At 40.3% G+C, this 13,423-nt stretch overlaps 1 protein-coding gene across 2 annotated transcripts in view; it reads right to left on the bottom strand.

Moving 5' to 3' along the window:
* Positions 1-1,185: 1,185 nt before the first annotated feature.
* Positions 1,186-13,423, bottom strand: part of SCRG1 (stimulator of chondrogenesis 1) — a 28,254-nt gene continuing 16,016 nt past the window's right edge. For both annotated transcript variants that reach the window (XM_075189496.1, XM_075189497.1), the window contains exons 2-3: positions 8,281-8,554; positions 1,186-3,953 (exon numbers count right to left, since the gene is read on the bottom strand). In XM_075189496.1, coding sequence (XP_075045597.1) covers positions 3,899-3,953; positions 8,281-8,516 — 291 coding nt within the window. In that variant the 5' untranslated portion in view covers positions 8,517-8,554 and the 3' untranslated portion in view covers positions 1,186-3,898. The remainder of the gene's footprint in view (positions 3,954-8,280; positions 8,555-13,423) is intronic.

Below are 13,423 nucleotides of genomic sequence, written 5' to 3'. Positions count from 1 at the left end.
CACTTTATAACTGAAGCGTGATAATAAAATGTATATATGTGATTCAAGATCAGGCTAGGCTGGGGGCAGGGGTGCATCAGGCTGGGACAGTCCAATAGTGGGCTACCTTGGGCTGGGTTACTGGGTTGCTGCACCTACTTAGTTTTTATAGCAAAATCCAATTAATTATACATAAATCTCACATACACACTTTATAACTGAAGCATGATAATAAAATGTATATATGTGATTCAAGATCAGGTTGGGCTGGGGGCAGGGGGGCATCAGGCTGGGACGGTCCCATAGTGGGCTACCTTGGGCTGGGTTACTGGGCCACCTGTATTTAAAAATAGGCTGCCCCTGAGTCAAGTCCTCCCCCCTGGACTACCCCTGGACTACAGTTTGCCAGCCCTCCCCTGTTCAAGTTCCTGCTTTCATTTCTTTTATATTTGTAAAATTATATGGAAAAAAACATTTAAACGATTAATTGCCTATATACACTGATATGTAACGCTATCATTTTGGTCCTTATACTTCTGATGAATTCAGAATGTGAAATGCCTGCAGATTGCTTTACTTTATATATACCTGAATAAGAAACAGCTTAAATTCATAGAAAATATTTCAGCCACATAAATATTTCCGTTTCTTATCAAAAGAGAATTTAGAATATATCATAGTGTTGTGGAAAACATCCAGACAAAAGATCATTTGGGTGAAGCACAACAGGTCTAGACTGGAGTCTATTTTCTGAATATTTAGCCAACACACGTATTATTGTAAAATGAAACGTTATTAAGTAAACCTGACTGTATATGCATCTGTTAGTACTATATATTTTTGAACAAGTCATTAAAATGTTGTTTCTAGTCTAAGGTGGCAAAAATGATCAAATTTGAAAAAGTAATAATTGAGAATATTAATCAGATTCTGGCCAGTTGTCCTTGGTGAGAGATCAGTGTTTGTATTCTGTGATCATCAGAGATTGTTTTAAGTATTCCACATCCAAATATGTGTGTGATTGGTCATTTCTGTAAACATTCTGTTTATGCTAAATATGATTACCAATCTCAATTGTCAGCCATGAGACTAAAAACCACTTACATGTATTACCAGCAGAGGTCATTGGTGCCCCAGATGTGGACTTAACCAATACGTTTCACTGTTAAGACTACTGGTGAATGGACCATACAATGTCTCCTGCTAAATGAACATTTATTGTACATAAATATATATCACACACAATACCAAAACATTAACATGAAGTGTGTGGAGAAAACAATGTGGCAGCAATACAGTGATACAATGCAGTTTGCCTGGGTTATTGTGATGTTAACAGGCAGCATCTTGCTGATTACAAGCTACAGATTATAGTTTAGTCGTCTGTAGTGTAAATTTTAAAGCACCATTCAGCATAATATACAAGTTGCCTTAGGCCGGTTACACACTACAGAAAATTTCTCCCGATGCGACATCTTTAACGATTTTACCAATGACAGAAAAAAATAAAGTCCCGATCAGCAGCCGATTCATGTGCACACACTAAACACGTTTTACACAATTCACCTTCAGATCTGTGCTCTTCATCTGTCATAACCATCGGCTGAAAAGATCATAACTCTGCACACTCCATAGAGATCTATGGACACTGCCGGTCCTGAGCGCATGCACACTGCAGAATTGGAACAACAGATTTTTATTATCGTTTTTAAAAAATCAAATGACATGATACGATGAGCTTTGGAAGGATAATCGTTGTGATATCGGGCCGACTGGTCCTTTATCATTTGATTGGCCCGATAATCGTCTGAAAACCCTGTAATGTGTACCCAGCCTTATTATAGAATGTGCTCAGCTATCTATGTAAATGTTTCAAGAGATAATCAGAACTGAAGATATTGGAGATTGTGTTAGGGGGATATTTTTTTACATGCTGTAGACTTCCTGTTCAGTAATCCCATTGAAGGGAAATGCAGCCAGTGCCACTGAAATGGCTGATAATGTATAACACTAGATTGTTCTTGGCCACACAGCACATCTGAATACAATGTGAAATATCTCCAGTTGCGGCATTCCTACTACCACTAGGGTGGAACAGCGATGGGTCCCGAAGGTGACGGTTGCCTGGATCAATGCCGGATCAATCTCCTGAAGTGGAAAGAGAGCAGGGCATCTTCTGAGAGCATGCGTGCATATCATCATCACCATCATCATTACCATTTATTTATATAGCACCACTAATTCCGTAGCGCTGTACAGAGAACTCACTCACATCAGTCCCTTCCCCATTGGGGCTTACAGTCTAAATTCCCTAACATACACACACAGACACACACACACACACACACACACACACACACACACACACACAGACTAGGGTCAATTAGTTAGCAGCCAATTAACCTACCAGTATGTTTTTGGAGTGTGGGAGGAAACTGGAGCACCCGGAGGAAACCCACGCAAACACGGGGAGAACATACAAACTCCACACAGATAAGACCATGGTCGGGAAATATGCAGGTTAGTCCCAATCGGGCATCTGGAGGACGGAGTGGCATCGCTGGGTGCACCCCATAATTTGCTATGTTTGATGCCGTGTTCTGCCCCCTTACACACATCTGTGAATGTATTATTGGCTTCTTTTGTAAATCAAATCGTTTTTTTCAGGTTTTCTGACCCTTTAAAGGATCTCAACATTCCTTGTATAAAGTCCAATCACTGTAGTGGACTGGAGGGTAGAGGGAATTATGGCATCATGTGAGTGGGCCAAAGTTGCAGCATCCTTCAAGAAAAGTCTTATGTACAGGACATATGCCAGTGTTCTAATTAGTATCTGAAACATATATTTATTATAGCTCTTTATTACAGAGCCACATTTATTTTAAGCTTAGCTGTCCTTTAAGATAATTTCATGATTTAATATTTGGTTTCTAAGAAACATGTTGAAGAATTATTTAGCATATATACCATTCTATGGCAATGTCTTAATATACTTTTGTTAGTTTGTGCCAGTTTGCTACACAGTGTGTCTTGTTCATGCAGAGCAGCTTCACACTGTCTTTAGAATCTCAAGTTAATGAGCAGTCTTAACTGTTCACCTCTCACAATAGTACTGGGGGGTTTGACATCCCTTATCCTATGGAATGCAGATAACCTACTCTCTTCACCTACAGCACAAACAAGACTTTACAATGTGTTTTATTTTCTAGGGGATGGAATTCCTAAGAATTATAGCGGCTCTATTCTAGGGCTGGGTACACACTACAGAAAAATTCTCGCGATATCTTTCATGATTTTACAAACGACTGAAAGTCTCGATCAGCAGCCGATTCATGTGTACACACTATACATGTTTTACAAGATTTACCATCAGATCTGTGCTCTTCATCTGTCATAACCATCGGCTGTAAAGATTGTGACTCTGCACACTCCATGGAGATCTATGGACACTGCTGGCTATGAGTGCATACACATTGCAGAATTTGCCTGATATCGTTCCATCATTTATAGAGATGTTTAGTCAGTTTATAAGATCAAATGAAACGATATGATATGCTTTGGTATGATAAATATGATCGCAGGAGCGTACACACTAATGTGATATTGGATCTAACAGTCACTTATCATGTGATTGGCACGATAATCGGGTGAAATACCCGTAGTGTGTACCCAGCCTTGTGATCTTAGCCTTAATTATGCATTTTATGGTGCGTCCGGGCTATTGGCATAGATAAAAGCGGAACAAAATACTTTGGTCGTTCTTCATGGTGTGGTAAAATATTGAGAAGACAGATGGATCATTCCACTGGAAGAAGGTACAGGGGGTGGTGACAATAAGTAACAAAGTTATTTATCTTAGAAAACTTCACATTTTCTGTGTCAGCCATTTTCTTAATGTGGTACAATGTAGCTTTGTCTTTCAGTGGGAATTACAAGGAATCACAAAGGAAATCTTCGGACCAAAGAAAATATCTCTACAAAAGAAAAACAAGACAGCACACATTAAGTATATGTTTTGTAGATGTTGATGATATTGCTGTAATGTGTTGTGGATGTGATTTATTATTGGAAAGCTATTGAAGTTGAAGCTTATGAATGCAGCATTCTAGCACTTGAGGACACAGAACATAGCACGTTAATACAGGCCGGCTGCTCTCTGAGCGTCTTCACAAGCTGATGCTTTAGGGGAAAGGAACAGAAGCATCATTGTGACAGTATAATAGCACTTCAGTTGTGCTCTCACAGCCAAATAGCCTCTCTGTGACTGCTGGGATATGGGAAAGAAGGAGCCTCTACTAAACCTCTGTGCCAGCTCCACCAGGCTTCCCACAGATACATTTCTGCAGACTGTGCATTTACTTTCTTAATTTAAAACATTAAGGGGCGTATTCAATTGTTCCGAATCCCAGCGGCGTTAAAACTATTACAGTTATTACGGTAATAGTAAGCTGGATTTCAGCTCGCGACTCAGGGAGCTGCGAGCTGAAATCCAGCGAGAAAACTACCGTAATAACAGTAAGAGAGCGGAGAACGAGATTTTTGGCGTTTCCGCCAACAATTCAATATGCCCCCAAGACTACATTACAGAACCAACATACTTAAAAGAGAACACACGTGTAATAAAGTATGAAAGGCTTCATGATTTAAATATGTTTCTGAACATTGTTCTTTTGAAGTCAATAGTTAAAATCTTGTTATAACAATTATTATACATTAGCGGCAGCCATTTTTGGTTAGGCTCAGTACCCAATTGACCCACTCTAAAGAAAATTTTCTTTTGTAACAACTAACTGTTGTGACTTGTGTATAATAACTCATATAACCGGTACGTAGTATAATAACTCTTAAAGCCATTAAAGTATAGCATGGCTGCCATAATTTTAAAATATTTTCCAGGAACACTTTGTGTCTAAGTACGTCATGCGTGATATTATCTCGGTGGACCTCGGGGTGCTACATTCCCCATGGTCGCCATCATGAGGGTACATGGGGTACAGGGCCTCCAAGAGAATTTTTGGAGCCCCTGTACAGCAATGTCTTGGGGCCCCTTCCATAGCTGCAGAAGCGGTAGTGTCTATATCAAGTTGGTGGCTCCTCCCACTACACAGGCAGACCAGGGCCTCAGGCATGTCTAGACATAAATTCACATTGAAAAGATCCGATTACGCAAACAATATAAAATTGTTATAGAGAGTTAACAAATCCAAGTATACAATTGGTATTAGAATAAAGATTGATACCTATTGAACAATCTACCAGGTGCTGGCCAGCCTACAACTTTGGGTTGATTTTGGATCATTCCTGAGAACATTTTATTTTGGCTGCCGTCTATACCTTACCGGAGCTTTTGGAACAGGACTCACGTTGGAAGTTTGGAATCCACGAATTCGCAAAGCGAAGCTAAGTATCCATGCATGTATTTTATTGGTGCCTATTACATCTATTCCAAATTTGGACATTGATACAGATTACCTACAGTTTTTACCGACTTAGCACTTAGGAAAAGTGAATACCGGTAACATCAAAATATCAGCAGTAATCTTTTCGGTACTCATTGCACCTAATGGTGTATCTCCCATTTGAGACATGGTTATAGGCTACCTCCCTATTTGGCTTCTTGATTGAGCCCTTTGAAGAAAGGAACATCGATAACCCCTAAATACTAACATGATTTATATTGGTGCTCACTGCACCTAATGGTGGATTCGAATCGGAACATTGATACAGGCTATCTACCTTTTTTCTCGATTGATCTCCAAAGTAATAGTGCATCATTAATTATCAACATCTACGGATTGGATTTCACAATGGCAGTGCATTTTTTATCCCATATGGTACCATATGATATCAATTTGTGGCCAATATCCTGATTTGTATTTGTATTGTCCAGGTCTGTCTACAATACAGCTGTTTGAAACATACGATAATAGCCTATTATTATTATTATCATTTATTTGTTGGGCGCCACAGGGTTTTCGCAGCGCCTTACATAATACGAACAGTAGACCACACAGGGTAAAACATCACAGAACAATAAACACTAAGTACCAATGCTTCGGAAACTCCGGGCAGACACATGGAGTGAGGGCGGAGCAGAAGAGTCAGTATGAAGACAGGAGGGGAGAGGGGCCCTGCTCATAGGAGCTTACATCCAAAGGGAGGGTGGACAAAACAGGCACGAAGGGAGGCAGTGATGCAATGGAGAAAAAGGGACCAGAGGAGAGGAGAGAGAACAAGCAGAGTGGATGAGGGGTTAAGTGGATGGTTGGTAGGCTTTCAGGAACAGGTGAGTTTTGAGTGCCCGTTTGAAGGAGCACAGATTGGAAGCGAGACGGATGGAGCAGCAGCACAAGTTCCATGGAAGGGTGATTGCAGCTCCTTACAGTTATCTCTGTTTTTAATAAGAACACAGAAGGAAGAAGTGCAGCAATAAAGATTAACACGAGTGTAGTGTTACCCCACCATATTTTAATTCACAATTATTTTCATTTCCTTCTATATCAGTGTTTCTTACCTCCAGTCCTGACGCACCCCCAACAGCTCATGTTTTCAGGATTTCCTTAATCCGGCACATGTGGCTCGGCTGGGTCAGTAATTATCCCACCTGCTTCCACAGACAGATAACCTGAGCTGTTGGAGGTGCATGAGGGTTGGCGATAGGAAACACTGATCTATACCATTTATCTATGTTCCAAAATGTTTGACTTGTTGTTTTTTTTTTTTTAAAACAAAAATTGTTTGTCAGCCGATAATCAATAATTATCCAGAGTGGTCAGCAAGGGGATGACTTTCTTTCTTGTATTGGACATAGTATCTAATATAGCTTATCATCAGTACCCTCCCTAGTCACTCAAGTCAGGAATTCTGTTATATGTTTATTAGGACAATTAGAAAATACGTGATGGATAAATACTAGGGAACGGGATTCACGACTTCTGAATTTAATGACATAACAGTGTGGAGGGAATAGACAAATTCTTTGTATTCAAACTTTCCACTATGCTGCAGACAATTGGTTCCTACTCCTGAAATACACATTGGTGTTCGCTGTAGCCTAGCCTGGCCGCACTCCATGAGACCTATCTGCTGTAAGTCTCTGTTCCAGACACTAATGATTTACAGACACATTACATATCATAGGCAGGACAACTTATCTGACAGTTTGTGTAACATTGATAACTTACTCTGCCCTATACGAAAAGGAAATCTGACATGAAAGAGAAATGTGACTCTATAGGTTTTTCTTCTTTAGAAGTCAGTCAGGCACCCCTTATTATTATATCTATACTAGATTTTGACATTTCACAAAAATATAACTATTAAAAGGCATTGAAACATTTTCAGTCATCATGATAGATGTCCTTTACTAGAGGAGCCAACCTGTGTGGATAAATTATTTATTTAACTGTAAAAGCCTGCAATAGATAAGTGGTGGGGCGGGGCTTAATGACTCAAATATCGTGTCATCTTAGCCCCTCCCCCCGCTGTAATTGGCCAAAATTGTGACAATCATTAAGGGGGCAGGACCAAAATGATACAATTCGTCAAACCCCGCCCCCGCGCGCCCACCTCCCCTGGGATCTCCCTGAAGCCAACGAGGAAAAGTTGTCAAGTATAAGTTTTTGTCAGCCTGCCACCTATGTGTCACATGATCTAGCACTGTTTAGAAAATGTATATATTCAGTGATGTTATAAAATATAGATAGGATTACAAATATAGGAAAACAAATAACTGATTAATAATACATGATTGATGTCAACTGCCTGTGAAAAGTGTTTAATCCGAGAGTGCAGGTATTCTAAAATTACTTTCACCGAATGTTTACTTTGTTAACTGTTGGCTATATTATATATTATTTTTAAGTTTAGAAAAAAAGTCATACCTTCTATTGACAGCCTATGCTTATTATTTAATTATTATTATAATATTATTAATATATATTATTAATTATTATTAATAATTATTATTTATTTATACATTTTCCTTCGTATTTGCAATAAAGATAAATGAATATGGGCTATTGAGTTTCCAATGAGAATGTATTGAATTGTCATATGATATTTATTTGTATATTATAGAACAGTGCGCCATAGAACAGGATCATTACATCTGAAATGTAATGAATCAGATCTTGCTCCAGGGCTGGCGTGGCTCGTTATACATGTTAGAATAAGCTGTGGAAACAAGTGTATGAGTGATCACACAGTTCCTGAAACACAAGTTAAACAACAGTGAAGAAAGAAAACAAACATATAAAACATAAAGCAATGCACATGTATGCAAGATGTGACAATTCTTACTTCGGGCAGCAGAGTAGTTCATTAAAGTTGCAGTAACAGACCATCTCACACCCTGCCCCTTCCCAGAAGTGGTCCTGGAGGTTTCCATTCAGGGGCCAAAGATTCTCCACTCCTTCTGGGATGTTGTGACAGTTCCGGTCCTTTAAAATCTTTTTGTAACAGGAGAGGCGGCCAGTTGGAGTAGCACCTATTCCCCACACAGTAAACAGCAGCACAGCAACCTGGACAACCTTCATATTTACCAAAGGCAAATACAACTGTGGAGGTTTTCCACCTGAAAAATGAATAAATGGTAAGTGGTCTGAGAATACACGTGTTCTAGTTATTTATACAAACACAGGGCCTGCTTAATCAAGGCACGTATACTGAGCGCACCCTGCGTTTATCTTAAAACGCACATAAATTTGGGTGTAGGTCCGCTCTGCTCTTTGGAATATAAATTTGCAAAAGAACACACATAAAAAATAAATGAATAATGTCACCTGTATTATAGGCACTATTGGTAAAAAAAAAAAAAATTAAACTGTTGTTTTTTTTTTTTTTAAATAAGTTTATTTCCCTTCTTTTTTGTATTCATTGAAATCCTTGCAAAAACTTAATGAAAAAAACTTTTTCAGTAAAAAAAAAAAAATGTATCTTGCCTCATTAAGTATATTTATTAGGCTGTTCTCAATATCTACTGGACAAAAAATTAATTTTTACTCCTTTTTGCACACACGTTATGGCACGCATAATGTGTGTCATTACTACTGATCAAGTCTAAAGGCTAGATTTACTAAGCTGCGGGTTTGAAAAAGTGGGGATGTTGCCTATAGCAACCAATCAGATTCTAGCTTTCATTTATTTAGTACTTTCTACAAAATGACAGCAAGAATATGATTGGTAGCTATAGGCAACATCCCCACTTTTTCAAACCCGAAGCTTAGTAAATCTAGCCCTAAGTCTTGATTATTACTATTGATCAGGACTAAAGCTGGGTACATACTACACTGTTTTCGTCCAATAATCGGCTCAAACAGCCGACATACGACCGCTCGTTCAAAAGTCGGGTCAGTGTGTGCAGTGACACGATGGTCGAACGTCCACCAACCAAATGGACGATTGTCACCTCATTTGGTTGGTCGTACCGTTTAATATTTTTGTTACAATCTCGTTTCCGCTGTGTAGTGTGTATAAACTTCCGACCGATCCACAACAGTGAGTATGAAAATACAGTCATTGCTCAGGACAACATGGCTGTAAAAAGTCGCTAAAGGGACATCCGCTCTTCCCTTTATCGTCCTAAACAAGGCTAGTATGTATGCAGTCCATGGACCGAGCGATCGGAACATCGATCGCATGTAAAATCGCTCGGAATAAAAAGTTGGTCGAAATTTCAGTAGTGTGTACCCAGCTTTAGACTAGCCCTGTAGCTGGAGCAAGAGATACAGCAGAAAAACAAGTAACTTTGCGATGCCCAAAGCTTGATGCGGAGGTGGCTGCGGGCGCTTTACTTTGGCACACCCTTACTGTATATTGACTACTAGCGAACATCCCTTCCCCCGCCCCGTTTCCTCCCTGAAAGCGTAGTAAGTGTTCTTTGCGTACGAGGCGGAGCAGACATGGCTGCGTTTACTGGCGGATGGTCCAGTTCTGGGCTCGTGCAGAGTGATTTTGCATACAGTATGCTCAAAATCAGCAGATACGCGCCTTATAGAATCAGACCCACAAAGTATAAAATAAGCCATGGCAGTATAACAGTAACAAAGTGTCAAATGTAGCTCTGCTTGCACATCAAAGCTGTATATGTTATTATTGTATCAATTAAATGATACAAAGTACACAGCATATATAAAAATCACACTTTGAAAACTCAGGTTTATACATCTTCTATGCTTAGAGCCTGTGACACTCCAGGATATTGTCAGGGAAATTCTTTATCCAGGAATTCTTAGTTACTTAGATTCCCTGTCAGTGTATGTTTTGTTTGTAATTGTAACAATTATTTAAACAGCTTCAAAACACACAGCCCTATCCATAAAAGGCTTTGCAGCACCATCTGCTGGCTAAAAGAGATAATGCAGGATTGTCTGTGCTATGTGCAATGATGAATAACTGATTATTAATTATTATTATTATTAATTTTTTTTATAAGGCGCCACTAGGTATCCGTGGCGCCGTACAGGGACATACAGAAACGCGATACAGGGTGAGACAGCACGGTACAGTTAACAAAAAGCACAGTAACTCAGAAGCTCAAAGTACAGCTAGATGAAGGGTGAGAGCCCTTAGCGGAGAAGCTAGAGGGGCAGAAGGGCAGGAGGACCTCACGGAGGAGACAAGGAGCTGTAGAGCAGAGTTAAGGTGGAGGAGAACAGGAGGAGAGGAGGCCCTGCTCAAAGGAGCGTACAATCTAAGGGAAGGGTAGGACGGACAGAGACACAAGGGTGGGAGGAGGAAAGGGGGAGAACGCAGAGAGGGAGAGGGGGGAGAGGAGAATTAAGAGGAGGGAGGCAGGAGGAGGGCAGGATAGGGAGGGCGGTAGGTGGGAGGCTGGAAGGAGGTCGGTTAGGTGGGGGACTGGAAGGCTTTGAGGAAGAGGTGGGTTTTTAAGGCCCGTTTGAAGCTGGACAAGTTGGGGGATGTTCTGATGGAGCGGGGGAGCTGGTTCCAGTGAAGGGGGGCAGCGCGGGAGAAGTCTTGGATGCGAGCATGGGAGGAGGTAACCAGGGGGGAGGTGAGGCGACGGTCATTAGCCGAACGCAGAGGGCGGGATGGAGCGTGGATGGAAATAAGGTTGGAGATGTAGGGAGCAGTGGAGTTGGAGAGGGCCTTGAAAGTAAGTGTGAGGAGCTTGAACACTATTCTTTAGGGGAAGGGGAGCCAGTGAAGGGATTGGTATAGGGGGAGACAGAAGAGGAGCGGCGAGAAAGGAAAATGAGCCGAGCGGCTGCATTAAGTACAGAGCGAAGGGGAGCGAGATGAGTGCGGGGGAGACCGGTAAGGAGGAGGTTGCAGTAGTCCAAGCGGGAGATGATAAGAGCGTGGACAAGAGCCTTAGTGGCATCTTGGGAGAGGAAGGGCCGAATGCGTGCGATATTCCGCAGCTGGAAGCGGCAGGATTTGGCGAGAGAGAGAATGTGAGGAGCAAAGGAGAGAGAGGAGTCAAGGATAATTTGTATAACTGACCTGGCTATGAACTGTAAGTATTGTCCAACAATACAACTCATTTAATCCAAACGTTACCATTAAGTATGTAACCAAATCATTAGTAGTAATATGTGTGAGCTGTTCAGTACTCATGAAAGATTTGTTGTTCAGGTAAATCAATGGACTGCTAAGCAGGTGTGTTTAAACTTGCACTCCAATGGGCTGTATAACATAAATGTGGTTATAATGTTTTTTTAAAATTTTTAAATGATGATATTTAATAAATAGTATGAGGATAACAATAGATAATGAGACCTGCATCTAATATCCAGAAAAAGAGGGTCTGCAGTGACTAGTTGGACCTAAACAGAAAACAGGGACACTCTTACAGAGAAAAAGTTCCAGGGATGAATCTGTAAAACATGGGACCATCCCTGGAAGATAGGGACAGTTATTATTATTGTTGTTGCTGTTGTAAACTATATTATATCCAGGGCTGTACAATCAGAGAGTTGTAATGATCCACATCAGTCTTTGCACTAGAGCTGCAAACACACAAAAACACACATAACAGGACAAATTTACTGAGAAGTTATTTAACATTTTAGTACGTCTTTGGTCCTTTGGTGGGAACCCAAGTGTATATATTAGTGGCATTTGGCACTTCTTCTGGGAAACATGCTGCCTAATCAATGAGGAGCTCAAAATAAATTGCAGAATGGCCCAGGCCATTGGACACAGCAGGTCACGTGATTAGTGGTAAGAGATGCCAATGTACATGTACTCATTAGGATGTGTAATCAGTGCGATCTAATGTCAGAAGCCTTTGATTGTAAAATATTTACAGAAATGTGCATGTGTGTGTCGCCATGGAAAGAAAGACTATTATTCCTAAAGAGGCATAATTAAGTGGTATGGAGAAAGATGTGTACTCTAAAGGCTCATCTACTAACTGCAAAATGTACAGATGCACAGGGCGTTTCATTTTGGCATATGCACTTATATGACCACCAAGGTACACACACCCTTCCTAGTTTAGAACGTGCCTCTGTGTAAACAATTTGTGTGACAGTTGGATTGCAGGCCAAGGTGGAAATGCACAAAGAACAATTCAAATTTTCAATTCTTCCTATTACCACTTTAAGACCATCCCTTCATGCCCTTCAACTTTTCAGTTATGTTTCTAAAATATTGCTCATTTGAGCCTCAGTTACGTATTTAATAAGTTATGACCGTGAGAGAACATTGGATCTGTGTTCATTATATGTCACGTAAATAATTATCAATTACATTTTAATGATTTGATTAACTCGGTATTTGAACCTTTTGACCCTTGAAGTTACAAAATGTGTCCCCCTGAAAGTACAGACTGACACGTGGTCTCCTCTGCCGTCAAGGATGTGGTTAAGAGCATAACCTATTGTTGGGGAAAGAGACTCTTTGACCTCCCAATACGCCAGTAAAAACCCTTCTTAATATTCACTTTCCACCTCCTGAAGGTCATTTAAATATCTCATTCTGCAACTTGTTTGTGCACGTGGATGCCATACAAGACATCTAGCCCACCTCCAGCAAAGAACATCTAGATAAGACCATCTTCACCCTACTCCCCCCATCCAAGATGCACTGCCCAAAGACACTGCCATCTCGAAGCAATAATAATACATAATAATAGCATAACCCACATGCTTACCATTTAAACTGTCATAGCATCACAGTACAGCATATGGTTTATGGTTCTAAAGAAACTCTTTAAGATTTCTCCGTTCCATGCTAAACAATAGTATTTGTTTTCTACAGATGCAATACTGCATTTTAGTAGAGCTACATGAATCCTAAACTACTGTGTAACCAGTGGTTAATTTCAATAAGGAACAAGAGAGGGTGAATCATCTATGTGCCAGTGGTATTAACACATGTTTATTCAGTACTGATGTTAAAGAATTATATGCAGCATGATCAAGATAAAAATAACCACACCAGCATGATTCTAGTCTTAGAAACAATGATATAC

Source organism: Mixophyes fleayi, chromosome 1 (assembly GCF_038048845.1).
Source record: "Mixophyes fleayi isolate aMixFle1 chromosome 1, aMixFle1.hap1, whole genome shotgun sequence".
NCBI lineage: Eukaryota > Metazoa > Chordata > Amphibia > Anura > Limnodynastidae > Mixophyes > Mixophyes fleayi.
The sequence above is the reverse complement of the archived record's forward strand: the minus strand, read 5'-3'. Positions and strand labels throughout refer to the sequence as shown.